Genomic DNA, 27,210 nt, shown 5'->3' with positions numbered 1-27,210 from the left:
CTGAGGGCCTGGGGCTGGGAAACCCCCTTAGGACTCCTCTGACCACCCCCTGCTCTCCCCTTCGGCCTCATCCCAGCTGGGCTTGGACCCTGCTCTAAGCTCTCTGGCTGATGGACGTGCTCATGGTCTTCCTGGGACCACTTGGGAGGCCTGGAGCTCAGTTTCCCTTTCTGCTCCCATGTCAGTTCAGGCACATACTGAGCCTCCTTTGACATGAGACCCTCTCTGGTGGCTAAACCCTGCCACCTTGCCCTGCCCATCCAAGGAGTTCCCTGTCAGGTGGAGTCCTATGCCCTGTAGGCTGATTCCTGCTTTTCCCTGACTGCTTGATGTTGAGTAGTTCTTAAATTCCACTCAAGTCAAACATTAAGAAGTTAGGGAAGGAACTGTTGGAAAGCAGAGAGGGACAGAGGTGAGCTCAGCAAGGGAGTGAGCAGGAAGGGGGTGGTAGGGTGGCACTGGGACCATGGCAACACTCCTAACTGGGCCTCTTAAAGCCTCTTGCCCTCTCCAATCCATGTGACCCACTGTAGGTAGACTATTTAGTCTCTGGGTATGGTTGTGCAGGATGCACACTGCACAACTTCAGGGCACGTCATTCACATTTCCAGGGCATCATTACCATAGATCACAACATAAATGGTGCCCCTTGAAGTTGTACAGCTCATGACTTGTATGGCCATACAACCATTTCACCTAAGCTAAGGTCCAAAATCCTAAATCATGACTTTGCAAGGCATGATGTGAACCCAGCCCACCTTCCCAGCCTCACTTCATGCCCCACTCTCCCTCGTTCACTCTGCACGGGTCACACGGACTTCCTTTCACTTCGTCCCAATGGCTGCACTTCTCCATCATCTTGGCCTGTGCACACGTTGTGTGCCTACTGGATTACCTTCCCCAGATGGTTGACTCCTCATCTTTCTGCAGACCTTGGCTCAAAGCACCACCTCCTTAGGGAAGCCTTCCTGACACCTGGCCTGGGTGAGGGTACCCTGCTTTATGGTCTCGAAGCCCCCCTGCTCTTCCTTCATGGCACACACTCCAGTTCTAAATCGGTGATTTGTGTGCTCATTTGATCTAGTCTGCCTCTTCCCCGGACGGCCTGTGACTTGATCGCAGACAGCCGGTCTTGCTTGCTCCAGCACCTAGCCTAGTACCTGGCATGCACAGACCTCAATAGGTGTGAATAGATAGCTAGATGAATGAATGATTGCCCAGTGTCGTGCGAGCCAAGAAAGAAAATTCCAGGAAGAGGAGACTGCCAGAAGGGCTACATGCTCCTAAGAGGGTTAAACTGGAAAGAGTTCCCAGGGAACGTGGCTCTAACTGGTGGCTTGGGGGGGAGCAAAGCCATGTGCAGGGGGAGGCAAAGTATTACCCACAGAATGGGCAGATGAGGCTTGGAGGCAGTGGGCCTGGGCACAAAGGAAGAACTTGGGGGCCTGATGGAGGATAGGGATGGAGGCAGGAGGACTTGTTTTTCCCTTTTAAGGACAGGTGAGTTCTGAGGTTTCTGGAGAAGGAAAATGTCCAACATGATGGGAGAATGTCTCAAACTGACCATTTAATTTTAAGGCCCGCTAAGGTTTGAAGCCCATCTTCATGATAGCTGTGTAACCCAGTTAAAGTCATTTAACTTCCCTGAATCAGTTTTCTCACTGGTAAAATTAGGTTTTATGAAAAACATCTAGAACACATTAAGGGCTCCCTAAATGCTAGTTCCCTTCCCCTTTCCCATCTTTGCCTGTTAACAGAGCTGTTGTGTACAGCTGTGCAGTATGTGTACTGCACAACTCCGGGGGGGGGGTGCCATTCACATAGACTAGGCCCTAGGAAACCTGAGTTCCTGCTTCCTCCAGGTCATCACCTTATCAGGAAAGCCAACTGTCATACAGTTACAGGCAGGTCAGTAGATGGGCTATCTCAGCCAGGAGAGGGGCTCTGGATTCCTGGGAATGACCTGTGACTCCATGCTATGTAAACAGAGCCTCTTGAAAGCCCTGGCCAAATAAACTATGTGATTAGTAACTCAGTACTGCTCTGATGGCCTCTGCGTGCTGGCCCAGGGCCCCTCTCTGGGAGCAGTCTGGATGGTGGGGCTCCTGTTTAGAAACAACCAGAGCAGAGGTTGGCTAGCTCGCTGTGAGCAGGGGAGAGATAAATCAGACCCAAGGCTACTCCAAGGAGAAAACAGCCTCTGGCCAAGGGGAAAAGGCTCCATTTTTGTTCCTCTCGCTTGGTGGCATTAGTGTCTCTTCCTGTTCATTAGATGACCATCCGAAATGAGTTTATGGTTCTTTAAATGATGCAGAAGTCAGAGGAAGGGGAGGGTAACTCTTCACAGTGGAAACTCCATCTTTACTCAGAGGGACAGGGCCCTGTGTGGCCATGCCCTCCATGGACCTGTTCGTGCCACCAGTGTCCCTCGTCTCAGTCTGGGGCAGTTGCTGAGCCCCTCTCTCGGAAGCTTCCCTGCTGGGTCCCCAGATCCCTTGAGCCGGGTAGGAAGTCAGCTGGCAGCTCAGTGCCCCCAGGTGGTGGGGGCTGGAATACACTGGGCGGTCACAGGCCAGCTCCTCGGGGCGAGTGCGGCCCCCATCCCGCTCTTGATGGAGCTAGCTGACGCTCGGTCTCTGCCTGGCTGACCTTGCTGCTCCCTATTCCCCACTGCACTAGGACCCATCCTCTGGAGATGGGTCATATTGGTGTTGGCCTGGGACCCTATCTGGGGATCTTGCTCTTTTCTGTACAAATTCAAACAAAGTTGAAAGGTGACAAACATCCAGAAAAGTTCATGAACATATATGTGAGGTTTTAAATGCTTGAAAGAGAACCCCCAGGTAACCAGCACCCACGACAGGGGCAGAACATTGTCAGTGCCCTGGAAGTGCCCCCGCCCTCTCCGCGTTCCGGTCACAAACGTCTCGCGTCCGGCAGAGAGCCACTATCTGGACTCGTACAGTGGTCATTTCCTTGCACTTCTTTGTCGTTGCCGGTTTGAGTTTGGCCTGTTTTCATGCTTTACACCAGTGGGATCGTGCTACGTGTATTCTTTTGTGATTTTTCTTTTTCTTACTCAAAATCATGTTAATGGGATTCATCTATGTTGTGTGAGCTGTTCATTTTTAAACAATTTCGAGGTGTCGTTTGTTTCATTGAGACAGAACTATAATTATCCAGCTCTAATTTTCTAGTTCTTTGGGAATAAGTGGGTCTCGGTTTAAGCTGATTTACAGTCCATTCTTAGTGCCTTGAAGCGGTCGTGCGGGATCCTGGTGTCCAGCTTTATACTTGCTTTTTTTGCAGAGAAGTATCACTGACCTTTTCACGCTGCAGTAGCTAGAAGTCCTTCCCGCCACCCCCCCCCCCGATTTCTCAGTTCATTTTTTGTCACTGTTGGGTATTAATCCACGGTCTGACTCTACCCCAACACATCTAGTCTGTCAGGGTGTGCAGACCAGTGTCGGCTATCGTGGACGGTCTTGGGCTAGTTTCCTGGTGTGTGGACACGCATGCCTGTGAACGAGGTTACTGCAGCAGATGCTGTATTACTTTCCTACTGCTGCTGTAAACAAATTATCATGGGTTTGGTGGCGTAAAACAACCCCAATTTGTTATCTTAGAATTCTCACGGTCACGGTCCAAAATGGGCTGCCCTGGGATAAAAATCAAGGCATCCGCAGGGCTGCGATCTCTTCTGGAGACTCTAGGGGGCATCAGTTTTCTTGCTTTTTCTAGCTGCTAGGGGCTAGCTTCTAGAAGCCTGCATTCTTTGGCTTGTAGCCCCTTCTATCCGCAGCCACAGATGGCTGTTTGAGTCTTTCTCCTGCTACCTCACACTGATACTGAGCCTTCCACTTCCTTTGTGATTATACTGGAAATTTCCAGACACTCCAACTCAGTCACATCTGCAAAGTCCCCTTCGCCATGTAAGGTGACATCTTATCAGGTCCTGGGGATGAGGGTGTGAGACTTTTGGGGGCCATCACTCTGTCTACCATAGAAGGTAGCGCCAATCTTCAACTTATTACATGAAGACCAACTACCGTTCAAAATGGTTGTATTTACATTCACACCAGCAGTTTTCAGTCGCCCCACATCCTTGCTAACACTTGATATCATCAGTTTGAAATTTTTGCCACTATCTGGTCTGCACACTATTCTCCTCAGGGAATGGGCAAGAGAAATGGAACTCTTTTCGCTATTTCCAGCCACTAACCAAGGCCTTCCCAAAATGAATTGATCACTTGGACCTCAGCTTCTATCACCTTCCTGGGATTTTTTAGCATTGCTTGAAGTCTGGCCCCAACTTTTCCAACTCTTTGAATTGTAGATACCCCATCAGCCTGCTGGCTGACCGACAGGCTTCATTCCTGGCGAGTACTAGATTCCCTCTGCGTCCCCACTTGGCTGTCATGCCGGAGTCTTCACCACATTTGGCGAGGAGTCACTTGAATAATAACGGGGTAGGCGTGTGCACTGGAAGACAGGTGGTGTGATGTCCTAAATAAGAAGCCACCAGCTTTATGCCAGGATTTCACCTGCTTCATTGGCCGTGAACTTGGTGCTAACACTCGGGCTCCTAAAGGTTGATGAAGCCTGGGCAGCAAAAGTCATCTGGGGTGCACACCCAGTTCCCAGGAGATTTCAAGGTACGATGGAAATTTGAAGGTCAAACAGCATGGCGGAGAATGCACTTCCCCGAGCTTAAAAACCTTTGCCATGAAAAATGTCTCCACCACAGCCACTCTGATTTTGAAACACCCTCAAAGAATTACCCACATTGGCACCTTTTGTAAAATCTGCAGCGTAAATTCACCACTGAATCTCACTTTCCAGGGAGAGGCGCAGAAACCAGAGGGGCTGCTGGGGTATATACCCCTTACAAAGTACGATTTCACGACGTGCCATTTCCATTCTCCTTTACGCACTGGAAATTTTCAGCGTGGGCATGATGCCCAGTGTAACAACAAATAAAACAGATGGGTTTTTCCATTGCTATGGGTCAGGAAGTTTCATATTAAGCAGTTCAGTCAGTAATTGTACAAGAAATGTCCTCTAAATGCTGAAATGTCCCTATAGGTTAATTGATACTGGGAAAACTGTCTGTTCCGAGGGAAATAAAGGCCTGACAATGGATGTATGGGGGGAGTACTTCTGATTCATGACCAGGAAGTTTCATATTAAGTGGCTCAAGAACATGGAAACAGAAATGCTGGCCAGAACTCTCCTGCTGTCTCTCTTACTCTGAAGAGGTGTTTGTCTCTCTTACTCTGAAGGGGTGTTTGTCATCTGGCCGCAGGGCTCAAAGTCCTTTCCTGACGACATTAGGATGGTTGGAGTGACCTTGGCCTGAGAGGGCCCCTAGAAGGACACCAACCTTGCTTGATGCCCTGGGCAGTGACCAGGCGCTTAGAACAGGTGACGGTAAGTGAGAATAAGGGATTGGCTTTTGTTGGCTGGGGCCAGGTTAACGAGGTCTGTGACGAGGCACGACACGGGGACCCAGCCCGTGTCCTCACAATCCACCTCTCTCCTCCAGGCTCCCTGCTTTCCCCTCAGCTTCAGGTAAAGGCATTCCCGCAAGATAGTGTCCTTAACCTTTTTCTTTTCTCCGCATGCTTGCTTGTTGTTGGGTTTCCACTAAGTGGAAGACTTCTGATTACATAACTGCAGCCCTGATCTTTTCCCCAAACTCCAGTCCGCTTGGTCAATGCCTCAGCTTTCTGACTAACGCTGACATCCTTATGTCCCCTACCAAGCTTGCTTTCTTCCTGGGCTCCCCAGTGCTGCTGCTGCTGCCCCACAGCTAACTCTCTGTTCTTCACTCGGCCTTCCAAAGGATCTCTCTGGAACAGAGCTCGGAGCACGTCACTTGCCTGCTCAAGAACTTTCCATTGTCTGGTGCCTGGGTGGCTCAGTTGGTGAAGCGGCTGCCTTCGGCTCAAGTCGTGATCCCAGGGGTCCTGGGATGGAGCTCCACGTCGGTCTCCTTGCTCCGTGGGGAGCCTACTTCTCCCTTTCCCTCTGCTCTTCCCCCCTGCTCATGCTCTCTCTCTCTCACACACTCTTTCAAATACATAAAATCTTTAAAAAAAAGAAAGAAGCTTCCGTGTCTCCCACTGCCTACAGAATAAAGTCCAAACTTTCTGCCTCGGCATCAAGTCCCTCTAGGACCTAAACCAGCTCGCTTCATCCTCACCAACTCTTACCCAGTTCAGACTCTTAATCTTCCAGCCAAACAGGCAAGTGTTTGCATTCATTACCAGGGGCACGTGATACGCATTGGTCACCGTCACAGTGAATCCTGTCACGTGTATGTCCCTCCGCGCACCATCTTTATAGACGTGAAAAGTAGGCTCAGAGATGGTAGGTAAGTTGCCTGAGGCCCCACAGCTGGTAGGCTAGGGACTGGATCCAGGGCTGTCAGGAGCTTAGCCACAGGCTCCACTGTCCCACAAACGGAGCCCCTCTCCCTCCCCCAGGCAGGACTTTTGCTCACACTGTCCTCCTATCTGGGGTGGCTCCCCTCTCCCAATCTCCAAATACAAAAGTCCTGTCTGATCCTCTCGGCTTAGCCCCGCTGCCACCACCTCCATCAAACCGTCCTCTGCCCAGACGGAAGTGCTGGCGCCTCCTCCATTCTCTTGCTCTCTTAGCCGTACCTCTTTCAATGGCAGTTGTCACAACTGTCATTCTGTTGTGGTTGCTGGGTGCACCTTTTCTCTCCCCTGAGGGCGGCAAATGCCTTGAAGTCAGGAACAGCCCACCCCTCGTGGCATGTCACCATCGATGGGGTCTTGCGCCCCTGGACAGCACGTGCCCCCCTCGATGTGCAGGTGTGGGTGGAGGCACAAGCAATGGGGAGGGGACACACCCCATCCCTGCTTGTCTGCCTTCCTTCAAACAACTAGGAAAGTGCAAGCAAAAGGGCCCACGGATGGAAAACAGAAAATTATCTGCAACACAGTGTTGACTCACCAGCGCTGATAAAATGGAATATTTCAGTCAGTAAGTCAATAATCGTCCAACCAAGAAGACTCCCAGGAGAGACGAGCCTCCCATATGCACAAATGCACACAGCTCCAAGTATGAGCACGGGAGGGCTGCTGGAGCAGTCTGTTCCTTCTGCATTTTTATTCAGTCTCATATTTGTAATCTGAACCCAACAAATCAGGGCTCCTCTTTCGGCAGAGTTGGAGTGAGCAAAGAGCAGGAGAGGCAATTATGCTGCGAGCAGAGCTGCCGGCGAGGACTCCTGCATCTCCCCCTGCCTGGCTGGGATACAGCTATGTGACAGGTCAGCACCCGGTCCAGGGACAGAAGAACCTGGAAACTAGGCACGGGGCAGTTCCTGTGGCCCCTCCCCCACAATCCCATGCACGGGGATCCTTATCGGCAGCTCACAGAGGATCTCTAGGACTGAGCAGCTATGCCCTGTCCCACCTCCCCAGACACACGGCAAAGAAGACCTCAGAGAAGAAACCCTTCCCCTGACGTCAAATACGATCTTGCCCAGGACCCTGAACACTCATGTGCAGCGACGGGGTCTCTCCGTCCTGTCACAAACCCAGGGAAGAGCAGAGTACCTTCTGGCCGTGGCTTTGGCTTTTCCAATCCCCCGTCTTGCATGAGCTCGAAGGCAAAGGAGACATTCAATACCTGGAAAGAGAAATGCGGTGCCCGTGTCATTGTGCCCGGATTCCTGGACCCTTGGGGCTCCCGGCTCCTGACCCTGGGAAGCGAAGGAGCCGGCACTACAGCTGGAGGGGCACAGGCACAGGTAAAAACGGGGCCCTAATGTGAAGGAGAGACAAAGCGACCAAGATGGGCAGGCCGTGCCGAGCGTGAGCTGGCTGGTCCCAGCTGGCTATTGGTGAAACGTTCCTGTAAAGTTCAAGATCCTTCTGTCCTACTGTGTTCCCGTGTTAACTGCCAGGACGTGAAACTTAGGGATCTGAGTGCGCACAGTTGGAAGGATCAGATGGCAAGACGTGTTCAAGAGGCAGAGAGCGGTTTCTGCTTCGGACCAAATGTCCTTTGCCTAGCGGGCAGGCTGGGGCGGCCCGTGAGAAGCATCAGAACCAGGCTAAGCGTGAGCCTCAGGTCTGGCCAGCCTTGCAGGCACCTTCCCTGTCCTGTCTGGGGAGAGATGAGGCTGGGTTGTGCACCCGGCACGCGCGTACAGCTAGGGGGCCAGGGCCGGACCACAAAGCAAAGGGAGAGCTGTTCCCGATGCTCAGGGGTCTGCAGGTAGCTCCGTCCCAGCTCAGCGGTTCCTCAGAACCGGCCCGTATCCAACTGCCGAAGGCTTGGGCGGATGGGAAGCCGCTGCCTTTTCCCCGCATGGCCCCAGCAGAGGTGTGGGCGGGGGAGTTGGGACGTGGGCTGGGGGCCTCCCTTCAGGTCCCGTCCCCTTACCTTCTGTTCAAAGCTGTCTGGGGTCAGGAAGAAGCTGTGCAGAGGCACGAAGTAGCCCTCCAGGAGCCCCATGAGCAGCACCAGGTACACCCCATCTGCAAACTGGAGGGAGAAGGCCAGCTGAAGGCACTGGGCCCCGGAGCACCCAGGCAAGACCTCTCCGGGCGGGCTCATCCGTCGCCGTGTCAGCGCCCCGAAGGCTACCTCCCCAGGCAGGCTGCTGGCCGGGGTGAGGGACGGTGGCCTGAGGCAGGAAGGCCTGCTTTGCGGCAGGCCCACCCCACATCTGGCTGGCCCCGCACGGAGCCACCGCCCATGGGCCTGGTTTCAGCGGCTCTAGCATGTCCTGAGCACTGACCTTGTACCCAGCCCTGATCTGGCCCGGGCACCGCAGAGATAGGTCAGGTGCGGCCCCTGCCCTCGAGGAGCTCCAGTCGAGTGGGGAGACAATGCGGAGGAAAGGCAGCAGCCACTCTGATGGAGGGAAGCACGTTGGCCTGTGTGACAGTGACAGAGGTCCTCGCCCTCCACTGAAGACGACAGGGAAGGCTTCTGGAGGTGGCTCTGCCCGAATGGAGAGCTGAGGGATAAACAGGCGTAGCTAGGGTGGGGCAGCGGGGGAGGGAAAGGGGGTCCAAGACCCATGGCAGGGTGACTTCTGCTTTGTCAACAGGGACAGAAGTCTAGTGTCCTGTAGGCCTGGGCGTTCTCCTGTTTCACCCTGTACTTTATTGCTGTTTGAGACGCAGCACAGTGTAGCTGTGCGAACGTGGGCTTTGGAGCTAGGCCTCCAGCTGTCCTCCTTACCAGCTGTGTGACTTGAGAAAGTTATGTAACCTTGCCTCATTTTTCTCATCTGTGAAGTGGGGGTGATGATCGCATAGTAACTACTCTGTAGGGCTGTCAGGGGGATAAACTGAGTAATACGCGTAGAGCGCCTAGAACACCGTTCGGCATGTAGGCAACACTTACTAAACAGTAACTATTGCTATTACTATCTGGGAAGACAGCGATGCAATCAGGATACAACTCCCTGGCTCTTACTGACAAAGCAGACTGTGTGCTGAGGGCCACAGCAAGAGGCTTAGAGCCTGGTCCCTTGCACCAAGGGCAGCTGGGAACCTGGTCTGAGGGGCAGTGGACTCCTGGGCTAAGTGGGAGGTGCAGGTCTTCTGCTGATGGGAGGGCAAGGAGAGTGTGAGCTGGGCAACTGGGGTGGGCTTCATGGAGGCAGTGGCAGCCTGGGGATGGAGGACGCTTGGATGAGTAGGTGTTCCCAGGGGTAGAGGATGGCCTGAACAAAGATCTAGAGGTCAGATGCATACTTGAAATTAGAGAACCTTTTAAAGGAGGTGGGGCCCCCAAATCGTTATGGGCATAAATCCCAGTTGCTAAACAGTTCTTAAGAGGTCAGAGTTCTTGGAATCATCTCAAGGAACTTAAAACTAGATACAACCGCCTGGAATGTGGACTGGACCCACTGTCTGAACTCTGCTGAATGACCCACTGGTGGGCCTGTGACCCAGCCTTTAAGATGGGTGTATTGCCTGGTCTTGGACTTGACCTAGGAGCAGCTTCCTCCCTGCATCCATTCAGCTGGACTTCAATTCCAGGGGGAGGGCCAAGCCTGACTCATCCCAGGCCATACCAGGGAAGATAGTGGGAGAGCAGACCCCAGCATCTATGTCAGAATCAAGGCTCTCCCACGGAACTAGTTAACTGTGCCTCTTTTTGGTGGTGGCTGGAATGGATTGAGAATAAAAGAATCTAATTTGTCTACTTAAGGGAGGACCCTGGGTTAGGGTCAGGGTTACTCAGAACTCTGAGTGCCACTGACCTAGACCTTCCCATCCCTGACTGCTGGTTCTGATGACGTGGTGGTTGAACCTGCAGACGGACCCCAATCATGCCTGGCAGAGGCTCCCTCTCCGAACACTCCTTACCCATGAAAACGGAAGCGGGAATTCCAGAACTCATTCTAGCCCTCTCGAGGGCGCATCACTTTTCCAGAGGGTTCCCTGTCTCCCAAAAGAGTAGATAAAGCTCATTTTATAGAGTACAGACACCGCACAGTCGGGGAGAGCTCAGTGACAGACCTGGGAATTGCCTTACCTAACAGGAGGGGCCCACGTCCTCAAACGAAAACCATACTTAAGAAGTTCATCGCAGACGAAAGAGGGTTGGGAAACAGGGTGCCTTATACGGTCTTAAAGTACCGCCTGATAATGATTAATTATAAGGGCGGAGGGAGTTTTACGGTAGAGGAATCTGGTGGAGACTAACCAAGTGACCGAAGTTACTGTCACCAGGATTGGGCCTAATGGACAAAGTGCCTGAGAAGAGCACAGTGTTCCTGGGGTGGACCCACCACTGAACATGCATAACCTGAATCTAGTCATGAGGGAAAAAAATTGAGAAACATCCTATGACCCTAATGGCCCACACTCTTCAAAAATGTCAATGTCATGCAAAAAAAAAAAAAAAAAAAAGGCTGAGGATTTGTTCTATATTAAAAAGAGACTAAAGAGACGTGACCGTTAAAAGCAGCCTGAGAATATTAAGACACCCATGTTTCTTTGACTCCAATGATATTGTCAAAAGTAGTCAAATATCCACGACTTTATGTGGTTCGACCTAAATAGATTATCATCTTGACATTACAGTTGCTTGAATCTGATCCTTGTAATGTGATTATTTCACAGCATCCTCGTTCTTAGAGATGTGTGCTGAAGTATTTCGGGGTGGAGGGAGAGAAACAGACCCCGAATGTGGCCAAATGCTAACAACTGGTGTATGTGGGTGAAGAGTATATGGGTATTCATGAGAATATTCTTGCAACTTTTCAAAATAAAAAATTAGAAAAAAATCAGCATTCCATGTAGTTCACCCCTCTGAGCAGAACAGAATCCACCTCCCTCCTGGGAAAGCTTCAGGATCAGTATGGAAAGCCATCCTGGCTGTGCAGGGATGGGGTACTTGGAACAGTGGCTGCACTCAGGGCTGTCACCTACCTGGGTTTCCAGTTCTGTGACCTCCAGGTTCAGTTTATTCAGGTGCTTGTTCACAAAAGTGATGAGTGTCTAAAAGAGAAGCACACGTCGGGCATGAAGATGGAGACTCTTGCCAGTGTCAGACCCTGGAGGCCACCTCTGTGACTCTACTGTGAGGACAAGGACCAGTGTGATAACACAGGACATGGCCCAGCTGAGCGTGCTAGCCAGGGATCACTGCTGAGCTGAGTGAAATGAGCAGCCGATGAGGCTCTTCTGCAAAGCTCCTTGAGTTCACAAGAAAGGACAGCCCCCAGACTTTGTGATCCCAGGCACTATGTGATTCAAATTGCCAGTTTCAGGGCTGTGAAAGGGGCAGCAAGTCCTGAGAGGGCAGAATGACAGGTGCAGTGTCCTAGCCCCAGCTGGGGGGCCAGAGAAGAAATAACCTCACTGGGTCCCTCCTTCTAGACCTTCCTAGGGGCAGGTCCCTGTGCCTGGGGAGGAGGGAGGTGTGAGGGAGGAGGCCTGGTTGGCCAAGGGTTCAGTGTGGATGGGAAGACAGGGTGCTCGTAGTCTCAGAACCCCCAGGAGACACTGTCATCCTGATGGGAGAAGAAGGGGGTGGATAAGAAACCCATTGGGAACAGGAATGTAAAGCGTACACCACTTACTTGGGTGGGAAAGCCCCGAGTTTGCAGAGAGCTGGTGAGGACACCAGTTTCAGGAAGCAGGCGAGCTCCCGGCGTGGGTTCTAACGTTTGGTTGCACCTCGCTCCCCTCCCTCCGTCTCCTCCCTCCCAGGCACCTTTTGCTCACCTTTTTCACTACATTGAGTTTGTCTGGTGCGTGGTCAAACAAGGTGTCAAAGGCATCACGTTCTGGAAAAACAGTAAAAGGTAAAGTGGAGCAAAGACCTGCTTCCTGGTGGAGAAGCCCACCCCAGGGCCCAGCCAAGGTGGCCATACCGTCAACTACAGGCAGGAATTCTTCAGTGCGTGAAACAATGCTGGAACTCTGGAAGCTGGGTTTGGGGCAGAGATTCTGGGTTGATTCTTAGCTTGGGGCTTTCTCTTTCTCTTTCCACTGTCTACATCAACCCTCTTTTGGGCTGGGGCTGGGGGCATCTGTCAGGCAGTTTAACTTGAGATTGGTCATTTCCCTTCACTATTTATATCCACTACATCATGATGTAGTCATGTTTCTGAAGCTTTTTGGAGGCAGAATGTTATCCAAACATCGAATCACTTCACCCCCTAATTTTCAAACCCATGATAGCCACGGCAAACATCGTGGTAGAGTGCTCGGATGATTGGACTGGGAGCCTGGGAGCCCCGGGATAGAATGTGTGCTCTTGAGTGATCTAGTCACTTCAACCCTTGTGCCTCAGTTTCTTCTTCTGTAAAATGCCAGCTGAAAAAAACCTCCCCCAGGAGTGTTATAGGGATGAAAGAGAAGAAAGTATGTGCATGTGTTCTGTAAACTTTGAAGCACATCTGCTGATCTGAGTTTATTAGCATTACTGGGGTATGGCAAACATTATCCACAGTAAATATGGGGTCATAGAAAGTAGCAAAGCCCTGCCCCCTGCCCCCTGCTCTCCCTGCTGTAGCCCCCAGGCTCTCTGAACTCAGAGGTAAAATAGTGGATAGGATCGGAGGCAGGGAATGAGAAGAATGTCCAGGAGGGACCTGGGACTGGGAAGCTTGGTGGTCCTGGGGCCTGCCTTTTCCTGCTCTTGCACCGATGGGTAAATCTGGGACTGCCAGAGGGGTGACTGAGGTCTCGAACGTTCACAGACTGTATAAACAAATGCAAAGTTCTGGGAAGCCGGAGCGGTAGGACGCGTGATGAGGAAAGAGGGACAAGACGGCTTCCAGAAGGACCGGACTGAGGGGGAGGCTGGACTGTCCCGAGTGTGTACGTATACCTCTTTACTTCTGGAACGCACTTAGAGCGTGACCACCCCCCGATGTCCAGGGCCCATCCTGAGCCTGGCAATGCCCGTGATCCAGTTACTGACAAGAGGACCGTGCCGCTGTGGCTAGTTTGCCTCTTCCCACCAGGAAGCCGACCCTCCCTCCTAAGCCGCGCTGTCACCAGGCCGGTGCAGACACACACGCAGGAAGCAGGCCGAGGGCCTGTTCTTCCCAGATGCTGTAGAATTAACTAGACCCCTGTGGCAGCCACCAGTACCAGAGGATAATCTGATGCAACTCACCATGCCTTCCGGAGAGAGCCCTGCAGGAAAAGGAGAAGGAAAACAGCGTGAGTCTTCTCTCTCTGCCCTTCACTGAAGAGCCCACAAAGCTTTCTCCCTTGGCATTGTGTTCTGCACGAAGTCTCCGGTTGTCGCTAGCCTTCCGCCATTACCACCTGTTCTTCCCTCTGCTCTACAGACACAAAGCCTGCTATAAACGATACTTGCAGGGCTATTTCTCGCTCTACGTAAAATCACACTGTTGCTTACAGTTGACAAGGAATATCGGACTCGGGGTTGCGACATTCCCAACCATTGCGCTGCCCGGGCTGCTCCGGGCATCTGCGTGGGGACGTCGGCTTTGTCTTTCTCCTGTTCATTCTGCGATTCCCACCAAACCGCACCTGCCATTGGCTCAAAATCGGTTTCTCAAAGAGGGCAGGAATTGGACCCATACTCCTACCGGTGAAGCAGCAAAGTATTAACAGCACAAGCATTAGAACAGACTCCATAGGTTTAAATCCCATAGAGCCACTTGCTTGCTGTGTGACCTTGGGCAAGCTACAGAACCTCTCTGGGCTCCAGGTCTCTTATCTCTAAAACAAGCATGATAATGGTAAATACCTCAGTAGGATATGAGCATTACATGATTTAATGTGCAGAAAGACTTTACCAGAATTCCTAGTATATGGTAAGTGCTCAATACATTTTTTTCTCTATATGTTTTTGGTTCTTATCATATTGGTTTATTCCAACTGTACATCTATCACCTACTAAACGATGACTTGGGGGAGTGTACTGGAAAGAATAACGAACTTGGCGTTAACTGTTGGATAGACCAAGAACAGCTGCTTCTCCACCTTTGGGATGTGGGGTCTCAGGAGGTGCAGGCATTGCTTTGTGTATTTATTATGAGTATCAATAGATACAACAGTGCTTCACAAACTGTTGTGTGCTTCCATTGTTAGGAGCTGACCTCCCCCTTCACGTCTGAATGGCAAGATGGCAGAGGGAGACCCCAGGAAGCATGGCAGGCAGCTGACTGATGACTCTGCAAACCCAAACTTCATGTCCCCTGGTTCAGGAGATTCTCACAGGCCACGTTCCTCTCAGGGATGTCTTTCTCCTTTCCATAATGTGAAACAGCAGGCATGGACAAGCCCCGCAAAGGGCGGGGGATGTGGGGGGCAGGCCTGAGCCAGGAGACATGAAGGACACGTCACAGGACCCAGGCCAGGGAGGAAGCGTGCCTTGTGTATCGGCTGCCCTCTTGACTTCCAAGACTAGCCCCCAGAGTGCCGTGGAGGCTGCCCGACAGGCTCTCCACGGGCCATAAACTGGGCATCTCGAGAAGGGCTACTACACATCTCTGCCCTACCTGGGTCCTATCGAAGGGACAAGCAAAGTGTAGTCCGGACAGGCAGAGCCTGGGACCTCCCTCAGCCACCACTGGGGAAGCAAGCTGTCTAGAGACTGGGCAAGGCTTAGAAGGTGTGGGTCAGCTCTGATGGGGGACCCCACTGTTACCACAGTGAATCCTCACCACCTTTCTGGTTAGGCAAACGCTCCCCACTTCAGACATATGGAAACTGAGGTCTGCGCAAGTGGCAGAGTCTGGATCTGAACTCAGGTCAGGCTGGCTTAGAGATCCCTGCTCTTTCCACTTCGCTCTTGGTCAAGGGAGCGTAGTGGAAAGCTGGGGCCGCAGGGGATGCTGAAAATGTACTTTGCCTGTGGCCAGGGCTCAGGCCTGCCCGACGATCTCGAGACCCCTGCCCCCAGTGTCCTGCCTTCTCTACCTCAGAACAAATTTCCCCATGGCAGGCCTCTTACATATTCTGAGATTCCAATTGCTTAACGGAAATGAAAAAACACAAAATACCAACCCACCACTCTGAGGTAGAAAAGGGCTTTCGGGGTCATGGCACATGACCAAATAAATCAGATTCGGAAAAGGAAGAAAAATGTCCTTTTGAAGGCTCACACTTTAAATTCAACCCCATGTTTATGGCATGACGATTTCATGCTGGTTGGCTTTTTTGGGCACACTTTTTCCTGGAGTGCCACAAAATTAGAATTTTTCAATCACTGCTAATTCCCTCTCCCCACGTCCCCACCCAAGTTTGTATCTTAAGCATTGAGAGGCATGTTTTGAATGCATGGAAAAGGCTAAACTATAATCATTGGCTGAAGTCTAATCCCTCTTGCAATCCCAATAAATGAAAACTAAATATCAGCAAATGGATGAATTTCGGAGAAACATCTGTGTTCCATTACAGATTCGCTGGCAACAATGGTGTTGACATACTCTGTGTTACCAGTTATTTCCTCTTGGATTTGCCGAGACTGGAGGATTCCTTCTCGTTTCTGAAACGGGGGTGGGGAGGCGGGCGGGAGGAGGAGAGAAAAAATATGCTTTAGAAAAATACAAAAAACTGATTAGCATTCCTGATACTGAGAAAGTTACTGGCGTTTAAGAGATGAAGCCCAGAGAGGAGATAGTGCCGAAAGGAAACCGAGGCCCCTGATCCCCTGGGACTGGACCATACCATTCATACCTAAGGGCAGCTAGTGTTTATCCCAAACAAGTTGGCTGTTTCTTGGACGGTGAATCTTTTCTTTCTTTATTGGAAGACATTTTGCTGGAAGCAAACTGTTTGCCTCCTGGAGTCATCCACAGTAAACCGAATGGAAATGAAGGCCAGGGTGTGTCTACCCTCCAGCTGGGGCCACAGAGGGAAGCGGAGAAACACATTCAGCGGCGGGGCTGGGGGAGAGGACGGAGGCCAACTGAGAGAATTTAAACAGAGGGAGTTTTCGTTTTTGTTTTTAGTGGATAAATAGGGGAGTTTTTCTCTGAGCAGTACGGTCCTCAGGTAACTGGCTTATTCTCTGAGAAAAGGGTAATCCCTTTGGAGGTCCACATGCCTACCCACCCACTCATCCATCCATCCTTCTGTCTGTCCATCCATCGTCTGTCCACCTCCTCCCATCAATTTATCTTCTTTCTTTACTTCATGAATCACTGTCTTCTCTGTACAAGAACCTATGTTGGACTGAGAGCAAATACTATGGAATGTCTGACCTAACTTCTGACCTTGAGAACTTAGAGTAAAGTGGGGTAGATGAAACAGGTATGTGAGAAAGAAACAGTCCGGGTTTACACCTGATTATTCTAGTAGGATTCCCCCTTCACTCTCAAAAGTAGCGTGCATCACCAGTTATGCGGTCATCCCAGGCAGACAGGAAGTGCTGAATGCAGGATAGGAGCGGGCCCTTTCAGTGGGGATGGTCAGGGACCCCTTCCAAGGGGAGGGCGTCCTTGCACTGGAACTTAACAGGACACAGAGGATTGGCTGGACACAGAGGAGAGGGCATTCCAACAGAAGGCTTCCTGAGCGAAAAGGCAGGTCAGGAGAGCACAAATGTAACCGGGAGGCTGTTCGGAGGGATGGGGGCTGCCATTAGTTGGCGGAGGGTCAACTGCGTGCTGGTTTGGAGTTTAAATCTCATTGTGTGGGGATGGGAGCCAGTGAAGGAGTGTTGGGGCTCAGGAAGACCTTCTGATAGGTGTGGGGAGGGAGATCTATTTCATCTGGTCTCTACAGTCCATTCCCAGACACCTAGACAGTAGTCTGGGGATGGCAAGCAGTCCTCAGAGCAAGTTCATCCACAAAGGCAGAGAAGAGTGTCCAGAAGGAGCCTCCAACTGTTATTGTTTCAGCTGAAACCTGCCTTCTTGCCCTCCTACCCAAACTTCCAGAACCTTCTCTTCTATTCCTAGTAGGCACAGAAATGAGTGTCCTTGCAAAATGCTTTTATGGAAGGAAAGGTGGAGCTGGATAAAGGCCAAGAGTATATCTGCACTAGATTAGGAAGAACAGATTATCAAAGTAAAAAAGGAAGTAAAAAAGAAAAAGAAGGATATCATTTAAAAGGGATCCAGTAAAGATAAATCAAGACTTTTTCCCAGTTCAGCTGCAACATATGTATAATTTTCACATGGGGCTAATGGAATTTGGATCCTTGTCTCGTGAGGCTCTTCGCAGACGTAAAAACTCATCTTCAACTTCATGCAGAATTCGTTGCTTTTGTATAGAAGGGAAAGGAAATCGGGGTTAAATAACCCCTCAGAAAGCATCTGGATTCACCTTGATCTATTATTTGTTGTCTTGAGAACTCTCTCTGTGGTTCAGTCAGTGTCTTCTGGCTAATTCTGAGTCCTGCCTCTGTGCCTCTATGCCTGTTTAAGTCGACAAAGCAAGACACCCCGTAACACCTGACATGCCAGGTGCCGTTCTGTGTTACCTTGTCCTCTTTTTACCCTCATGCTAACAAAATGGTCCATAGAGAAATGAAACCGACAACAGCCTTCTGGTGACCTGTAACTGAGCTCAAAATAAGGCATGAGACGTGGGCTTGCAGTGACCACTATTTCAAGAGGATTCTACCCCTTAATCTTGAATCAGAGTTTTAAAAAATATCATGAAATGAATTTACACGTTATTGACTGGTGAAAATAACACAGTGGTGACGGTTTGGGCTCACTGGTAAGACGCCTGTGCCAGGATGCTCTGGGCTGGTCACACATTCACGGCAGACATAAAATGTTTGCTACAGTTAAGTCCTCAACACATGAGACCCGTTCGTTTCTTTTAGCTGCACTTAGCCTCTGACCCACACACATTCTCACCTACTCTGACCCTCTGGTCGGCCTCTCTCTGCTCCTTAGGTGTAGTTTTGTCTCCTGGCAGGCAGGGCCAAGATGACCATTTCTATTATATCCCCTTGATATAAGTTAGGTCCTCAGAAGGTGTGGAAGAAATCCTTTATCACCAGGGCATGGCAGCACCCTCACATCCTCCTCCCTCCACTAACATCTGATCCCTAAAAGCTCAGCTTTTGTCCTGGAGACTTGGCCTGGCGGGGTAAGGCAAAGCCTATCAGCCCTCGGGGCTCTTCCTCACCAAGAGATGGCAGAGCCGCCATATTGTTCTCTAGTCCAGAACCCTGGCTAACCAGAGAGCTGCTTATTAGAGGCGTTCTCCCTTGCAGCATGTTTACTTGAAAAGAACAGAAACAAGCAAACAGAATGCTGACCTTTCCTAAATGGGCACAAAGTTGGAAAATGAAATTGAATTTGAGTATGTAATGGGGTTAGGAGCAGAGTGAGAGAGTCACAGGGAAAGAGCACACCCTCATTGTGGAAATTATACAGCCATATGTGAATGGAAATTCCATCCAACAATCTGGAAAACATGACCTGAGATCCCAGCCATGCTTCTGTGGGCAGGTGAAAAGCAGCAGCGCCCTGAATACAGGCACTGCCGGTCAGGGGCTCTCTTGCAAACACACACACACACACACACACACACACACACACACACACACAGCCCTTCACATGCACAGGTGTCTGTCTCTTCCCAATATTCGTGCTCGTTTGTTTAACCAAAAAATGATTCTCCATGGCTTGCAGGGTTTACACATAGGGATACACCTTTTCTCCTGATCCTACTGCACACACTTCACCAACATACACACCTCCTCACACCCTCAAATACACAGTACACAGACACCCTCCTGCCAACAACATATAAACCCCAGGCACATGCCCCACACAACGCTAGCCCATACTCAAGGATACACTCTTCCACCCTTTGCACAATCACTGATTGCTGCCCACACGCATGAGACAGTGCACTTACATGCCTTCCAACAGAGAGCACATCAAGGACACTCAGCATTCATTCCACTATCCTTGTAACAAGCTCCCCAGGCCGCCTTCACTCCCATACGAACTCAGCCTCTATCCCTCTTTAAGGGCGCAGATGTTGGTTGTGCTGTCTTACCTGGACCACAACCACTTGGATGGAGACATGATCTGGGAGTCGGATTGGTGCCCGGAAATACTGGGACAGAGCAACCAGCAGATGCAAGATGGCTACCAGGCTCTTGGCATGAACAGCTGAAATAAAAGATGATTTAAAAATTAGAGAATCTTCTTCCAGATCCTAGGCAAATATAAGCGGATATTCAAAGTGTACCACACCCAATGCACCTTCTATGCCCCCACCCCCACCACTAAGGATCTCACAGGCCTCCCCCTTAGGCCCCCCCATTCTTGGCCAAGTCCCATAGAGCTGCTTCTTGGATCATGTTATTGTTGGATTCCCAACACAGTGCCTTCCACTCTAATCCAAGTTTCCAGTAGGGACCCTGACGACTGCTGAATTTTGAGATCAGATCAGCCCTCTGCCACCCCCATGTTTTTGTTCATCCTATTCTAATAATCATGAGCATGTCTGCTCTGCATCCTCTTTCCCGTCCCACTTGACTGTGAACTCTTTGGGTTATCACCACCCCGCCGTGTCCCACGGCTCTACCCAAGGCACATCCTCCATAAATGAACACTGAGTCAGGAACACTGGGTCCTTCCTTTCTTCAGGGTTTACAGCCCCTCGAGGAAGGCATGACACATCTAAAGGGCTTTGTTGCTCTTTTGAGGACTGTGTACGGTCAGTATAGGCCGCGCCCCTTGGGGAATAGCTGGGAGAGGATGTTTATGACCCAGCTAGCTTCTAGGGCTACCGAGCAGTGTGCTAGATACTGAACCACTGGTACTAGAGAAGGGGGGGCAGCCACTGAGTTGCAGTCTTTGCGGCAGACGAGCGGAGAAAAACACTGATGTAATGGGTACACACGGGGTCGGCAGACTGGAGCTTCAGTTCTCACTTGACAAGCTCTGAATTTGTTTCCTGCCTACATGACCTTGGGTAGGCCACTCAAGGCCTCTGAGCCTCAATCTGCTCATCTCCACAAATGGGGGTAGCAGTGCCTATGCAGAAACAGAAGTTGTAAGAATTTCCAGAGATAATGTAGGCAAAGCTTCCAGCACACAGCAGGTGCCTGGGAAGGGTTGATATGTATATTTTTTTATTATAATTTAGGAGGAAATACCTGGCACCTAGGCAAGTAAGTCATGTCAATGTTCTCCTCCTCCTTTCTCCTAAAAGGAAAGATTCACCAGATGCCTGAGCTGCCGTCCCAGTCCTACTAGCCCCATGGGCTCCTCCTTACAGGGGGGCACTTAAGGAAAGAACAAACCATGCTCATTTTGTATACTTAGCACAAACTGGGCCCATTATTAGGGTGTCATTCTGTCTGCCCTGGGATTGATGACTCTGCTTCAGCAGCAGCTTTAAGAAATCACCAAGAAAAGGAAATGACTCAGACATTCCTCGGGAACTCATTAGAGTTACTTGTTATCACTGCTGTTTCGAAGAAGGTTTTCCACTGACTGTAAGCAGCAGCTCCACACCAACCAACGGAAGACGATCTGCTCCTAACTCAGCCTTCCAGAAGACAGTTTCAGTTCTGGGCTTTTGGGCCTCATCCAAAGTTTCACCCACAGTGACAGCCTCACAAAAGGCTCCCGGCATGGGAGTGACCTCCTGCCAAGGTGTGCTCGCTGCCAGGCAGAGGCATCATCGGGTCTGCCCTTCTGACCAGAGCTGCCAAACCATGGGTCCAGTCACTGAGGGCTGCAAGGACCTTGGTAAGGCTCTCCCTTTTAATGACAAAACACGATGCTAGAGAAGGTGTGGTCGAGAAGGTGGTCTTTACACACTGGAGACACTGCCCGTCGTCTTGACCGTCTCACTAAGCAACACAGAGCTATTTTATAAGCACCATACAGATGCCAGTCTCTTCTGATGAGGGTTCTGTCCTCCTGGGAGTTTTTTCAAAAGGAGTAATTCCAGTTTCTCTCTCCCTCTTTCTTCCTCTCTCTCACACACACTACATGTGCAAAGATGTTAATTATTATGTAACATATCATCAATTAAAAAAAAATCTGGAAAACACCATGTCTAATAACCAGAGGATAGTTTAGACCTGTGGTTTTCAAAAAAAAAATTTTTTTATTAAGCAGAGAAACCCTTTGTTTAAAAGCCATTAGGCAAAACAGACGAGGAAAAAAGTACAAGTGCTCTAGTCCCCAAGTCCTAACTGCAGCCCACCCACAGCTGCTTCTCTCCTCAGTGGTGCCCGAGGTCCTCCTGGCAAATCCTTAGTTTGGGCCACGCATGGTTTAATAATCACTGCTTTAATAAATTATGGTATATCCACATGATGGAATAGTTTCCATGCTCTGAAGATCACTGTTGAAATAATGTAACTATAAATATTAATAATGTAATGTTAAACAGAAACAATGGAAACAATGTAAATATATACACTTCTGGGTATACAGATATAGATACATATACATATATGTATATGTACAGAGACACACACACATGCACACACATACAGACATGTGCTTGTGGCCGAGACTTGGAAAGGAATACCAAAGAAATGAAAACATGGTAGTTTCCTATTTCAAAATTTTCTTCAGGCTAAAGATACGTCATCTTTTTCCATTAAGACAAATCCTACCAACCTTTGTACATTGGATACCCTCCTCATTGCCACCTCTGAGCATGTCTGCTGGGTTTCTCCCTGATGCTAGATGGAATCTAGAATCCCTGCGATCTTGCACTCGAGTCAGGACAACAACGTGCAGATTTAGAGCAGGGCCAAGGCTCTACCGTGTAAATTGGGCACTTAGCCACTGTACCAAGAGCTGAAAAACAATTTCAAAGGAGCTGCTGAGTTAGAAATAGCCCTCCAAATAGGAGTGGCGGTGGAAATATAAATTGGTGTCATTTATTGGGAGGCAATTCGACAATATGTATTATGACTTAGAAACGTACATATACTTTGGCCCTAAAATACCATTCTTAGGTGTTTAGCCTGAAGAAGTAATTGTGGCTATGAGCGGAGAGAACTCATCAGGCTATATTGATAAGAGTGAAAAATAAGTGGAAAACAATCTCAAAATCCATCATTAATTAAACAGCTTATGCTATACCCATACAATGCCCTGTTGCATAATGTTAAAGTGACAGAATATTTAATGATCTGTAAAGATATACATCTTCTAAACATATACAGACTGATCTCATCTTTGTAAAAATAAAATATATTTACGTAAGTATACATACACACATTTATTTACCTATTTCTTACACACATAAGCATGCACGACTTGACGGAGCACACCGCTGGTTGAGAGTCGCTGGGTGGGCAGCTTACAGGAACAGCATGTGTAGGCTTAGTCTCTCTGACTCTCATTCCTGGCTCCATCACTTACCCCCCGTGTGACCTTGGACAATGATACCCCTTTAGCAAATATTACTGTGCTTAGTAATTGCCAGTCACGCTTCTAGATTTTGGGGATTTGGTAGTGAAGAGATAAAAATTGCTGAACTCATGAAGCTTACATAAATTGTTTCTTAACCTCTCTCTGCCTCTATTTTCCCATCTGTAAAATGGGAATAAGGGAATTCTTACCGCAGATGAGTGAGGATTACAAGGATCAACAGACGCAAACTGCTTAGAATCGTACCAAGCATACAGTAAGCACCATAAATATGTTAGATGTTCACATTTAAGTTTCTTTTATCTTTGTAAAGTTTTAATAACGAAAATTGTTGTGAATAAAACAGAAAGAAAAGGAAGACTTCCCGAAAGCCCTAGATGAAGAGCCTTGGTAACTCATAGCTGTTCCTGCCACCTTCATCCTGAGTGAAAAGATGATACAATGTCAAACACCCAGAGAGGAGAACGGGAGGGATGGAACTTCCCCCCAGGAGTCGGGCCCACCACATTCTTTATGGAAGAAGCTACTGCTGCTTGTAAACAGGCATCACAGGGAGTCAGCCACTGAGATAATTATCCCTCTGACTTCGTAATTCATCTCAGTTTCGGAAATCAATCTGACAGGAATAATTTGAGAGAAGCAAAAAGAGACACAACCTAAGACTTTCGACTTGGCCCTATCTGATAGGGAGCCATAGGCAAGCAAACGTCCTAATAGGTTCAACGTCAACATAGGGCTTAAATTTACTATGGGATTAGCTATATCCCATGAAATAGAAGCAAAAGTAAGTACAAAGACCACACGGGAATATAGGAAATATGATTTAGTATTAAGAGAAAGCAAAACACCAGAGTGTATGTGACTTCATCAAGTAAAAATACGCATGGATATGACAGTAGTGGGCAAAAAATGGAAATAGATGAGAGCAGTAATACAGGGGATTATTTTACTCATACATATTTCCCTATAAGAAATGAAGGTAAATGTGAACCAAACAAATCATTAAAAACCACTGAAGACAGTGGTCCTGAAGTGGCTTTAAAAAGTTCCATTCTTCTGGGGTGCCTGGGTGGCTCAGTCAGTTAAGTGGCCAACTCTTGGTTTCAGCTAACGTCACGAACTCAGGGTTGTGAGACCCAACCCTGCGTTGGACTCCATACTCAGCCCTGGGTCTGCTGGAGATTCTCTCCCTCTGCCTCTCCCCCCACCCATGCATGCACTTGCTCTCTCTCTTTTTTAAAGAAGATTTTTATTCATGAGAGAGAGAGAGCAGAGTGAACGACAGAGAATATGAATGAGGGGGGAGGGGCAGAGGGAGAAGCAGAGTCCCCACTGAGCAAGGAGCCTGATGTGGGGCTCGATCCCGGAACCCCAGGATCATGACCTGAGCCAAAGGCAGATGATTAACCGACTAAGCCACCCAGGTGCCCATAAATAAATCTTAAAACAAAAACAAAAACAAAAACAAAAACCCTGTTCTTCTATCTCAGTCTTTCCCAAACTGGGTTCCCTGGTAAGTGAAAAGGTGTTTTGTTGTTTGGAGGGGTACATGAGATGGTCAGTATTCAGGGAGTAGGACGTAGGATGAAGTGAAACTAAGCCGGGGTCTTCAGCAGAAGACTTGAATGCTCACGACTGTTGTGGATTTCCCAATTGTAGACGCAGCTCCTACACCCGTGATTACGTGCTCCGCCCCCGCCCCAACACTGTTAGCATTCCCAGAGCCTGGGGCAGCCCCCAGGGCCGAGGGCTTGGCCTCTCCTCCTGCGCTTGGGTGTTTCTGTCAGGCAGCGGATGCCCGTTCCGAGACCCGAGCGCTGTGCACGCAAAGCTGTCATCCTGCGGCAGGAAGGCGCCTGGTGTTCCGCCTCCAGCATCAGGTGCTGGAAACTCGCTGAAGAGCTTGCGTCAGGCAGCTTCTGGGTCTCTAAGTTGAGGGGTAAAGATTTCCTTTTCTTTCCCAAGTTGGAAAGGCGGGTTTTGTTTTTTGTTTTTGGTGGGGAGGGAAGGCGTCCATTGTGAGTTGTATAAACTGGACACAGTAAGGTCTAGTCCTTAACCCTTCACACTTGACAGCAGAGAACACAATCTAAATCATCTTATTAATCTCAATTCTTCTTTTCCTCTACTACAAAGAACAAAACAACTTTGGACTCCCTCTGAGCAATCTGTTGTTGCCGCCAGATTCACCTGATTTGCTGATTTAACGCTGATTCTGTTACAGACCAGCGTGTCCACAGGAGACTGGCCAACCCTTAAGGCGGCAGAAGAATGGCCAGTTTACACTTTCCCAGCTCCTGGAGCTACACTAGCTGTGCCACCTGAATTTGAAAATCCCATTCCAGGGCCTGCAATCTCAGCCAGATCTTTGCTCCTTCTGGAAAATACGGGGCTGAGAGGAAGGGCATGGGCTGAAGAACAGAGCCAAGTCCTTGCTCCCCTGCCCCTCAGCTGCCTGAACGGAGGGATCCCCACTCCCTGAAGCCTCTATGAGCTGGAGACACAGCTTTCTCAAAAGGTTGTGCTGGGGCTCTTCCTCCTCCCGATCCCCCCTGAGCTTGCTACAGACAGCCTTTCACAGAAAGCCACACTGGACTTCGTTATTTTCCCAGCAGTGCAGAGGAGAAGTTCCCTAAGGAAGGGTACACCCCGCTCAGTGATAAATGGGTTGGCACCCCCCACCGCGGGCCTGTCAGCTTCCTGGGTGGCTTCTTGGGGAAACCCCAGGGTGGGGACCGCAGCCCCATCCTTCTTTGTAAAACTCACAGTCCACGTTCCACTTGATGCTCCTGGGAGGAAGCTTCAGGGTCTCGTTGATCTTCTCCAGGACAGTCTGCAGCTTTTGCTTCTGAGCAATCTCTGACTGAGTCACTTCCGCAACGTTCAGCTTCTCACTCTCAAGTTTCTCTGGGGTGACAAGGGGGAAAGAGAGCAGCCGTTATCCCCAGCCACAGACAACCCCAACTCACGTGCTTACGCTCATTCATTCCCTCACACGTACAGCTGTGCTCACACATTCACTCGTTCCACCAGTGTACACTGAGCACCTGCCATGTGAGGGACAGTCTCTCCCCTCATCTGATGGCGGCACTGGTGACACCAGTGTTGTGAGAGCTGGTGACTGTGTCTTCTATCCCCATGTGATAAGCTCCCAGGAGCACAGAAGTGGGGCATGTAACCCAGCTTGTCATAATTGAACTATTTTCCACCAATCTGGATTTTTCCTTCTTTTCCACTCTGCCTTCTCCAAGTATACTTTGGGTCTCAACTAGAAAGCCTTGTGTGCCTCCCCTGGGCAGTGATCAAGGCTTTATTCGAGGCCTTTTGCACATTTCTGTAGTATGTGTCTTGCGTGTGTACGGATGTGTCATGGTGAATCACAGCTATCTGTTCTAAGCACCTTCTTTCCTTTTAAACCCATCCGGAATGTGACTTATTTCATGTGTCCCATTTCATGAATTCTAGGGCATACTCCCCCCCCCCCCATTTTAACATCCCTGAAATCAGAGTGTCTTCAAATTGATGGCATTCTACAGTTGTGGTCAGCCGGGCAGAAAACAAGAATTTTCACTGCTTCCACGTGGGTGTACTGGGTCTTCCAGAAAGTAGGAAGTGAAAATTCTAAGGAATAAGAAAGCTCTGGGTAATAGAAATTTCAATGATTTTTCTTTTTCTGAGTGGTACTTGTAAAATGGTATGTTTTAAAATCAATTGTTCTTGCATGCAATGGCATAACCCCTTCATACTTAAAGGCAAAACACGGTCACGTCATTTCATTGGTCTAAATTTTTATCTGTTACAACAATTTTCAGATTTCCAAATGGGAACTGTTATCTGCTGTTCGATTCACCTAATCTACTCTCTGCAACTCAATCAGGATTGATAGAATTGACACTCTGAAATAGGTTTAAAATGTCTTTTCCTTCGTTTTTAAGGACTACCCTATAAAAGAATTAAACTTTATGTAAATGGTCCCCTCATTGCTTATATTATTTCTTTTTTTTTTTTTTTCCAGTAGTTGTAGCTTATCCAGGTCAAATATGCCCTGGGTAATTCTTTGAGGATGAGATTGTCCACTGGAGAATTGCTGCAGGTTCTGTGGATTTAAGAATTCTTTTCTGCACCTGCATAGAATGAGCTCAAGCTCTTCTCATCTGTGAAGGCCCGAGTGTTCTCCTTCTCTTCTCTTATGGCCATCATTCTTTATTTCCAAATGTCAGGGGTTTAATAAGCCTACATTTAAATGTCTTCCTCTGGATTGTTCAAACCTGAAGAGACCATGTGTGCCTTTTCCATTTTTAGGCTGTGAATTCTTATCTTGGATCCTCTTCAAGTTGTTTGTATCTTATGTTGCAATCACAATTTTTGTAGATTGGTAGAGGCTGCCCAAAGTG

General features: G+C 49.3%; 1 protein-coding gene across 4 annotated transcripts in view; it reads right to left on the bottom strand.

The window, feature by feature from the left end:
- PARVA (parvin alpha) overlaps positions 1-27,210 on the bottom strand; it is a 162,660-nt gene that overhangs the window by 3,462 nt on the left and 131,988 nt on the right. Inside the window, exons 5-13 of one of the 4 annotated variants that reach the window (XM_026486801.4) lie at positions 25,583-25,723; positions 19,464-19,579; positions 15,923-15,981; positions 13,636-13,655; positions 12,234-12,295; positions 11,436-11,504; positions 8,783-9,004; positions 8,425-8,526; positions 7,593-7,665 (exon numbers count right to left, since the gene is read on the bottom strand). In XM_026486801.4, the coding sequence (XP_026342586.1) occupies positions 7,593-7,665; positions 8,425-8,526; positions 8,783-9,004; positions 11,436-11,504; positions 12,234-12,295; positions 13,636-13,655; positions 15,923-15,981; positions 19,464-19,579; positions 25,583-25,723 (864 nt within the window). Of the gene's footprint in view, positions 1-3,063; positions 7,666-8,424; positions 8,527-8,782; positions 9,005-11,435; positions 11,505-12,233; positions 12,296-13,635; positions 13,656-15,922; positions 15,982-19,463; positions 19,580-25,582; positions 25,724-27,210 lie in introns of those variants that run through there. The other 3 variants (XM_057317620.1, XM_057317622.1, XM_057317621.1) reach the window with 3 other exon arrangements.

This window comes from Ursus arctos, unplaced genomic scaffold (assembly GCF_023065955.2).
Source record: "Ursus arctos isolate Adak ecotype North America unplaced genomic scaffold, UrsArc2.0 scaffold_23, whole genome shotgun sequence".
NCBI lineage: Eukaryota > Metazoa > Chordata > Mammalia > Carnivora > Ursidae > Ursus > Ursus arctos.
The sequence above is the reverse complement of the archived record's forward strand: the minus strand, read 5'-3'. Positions and strand labels throughout refer to the sequence as shown.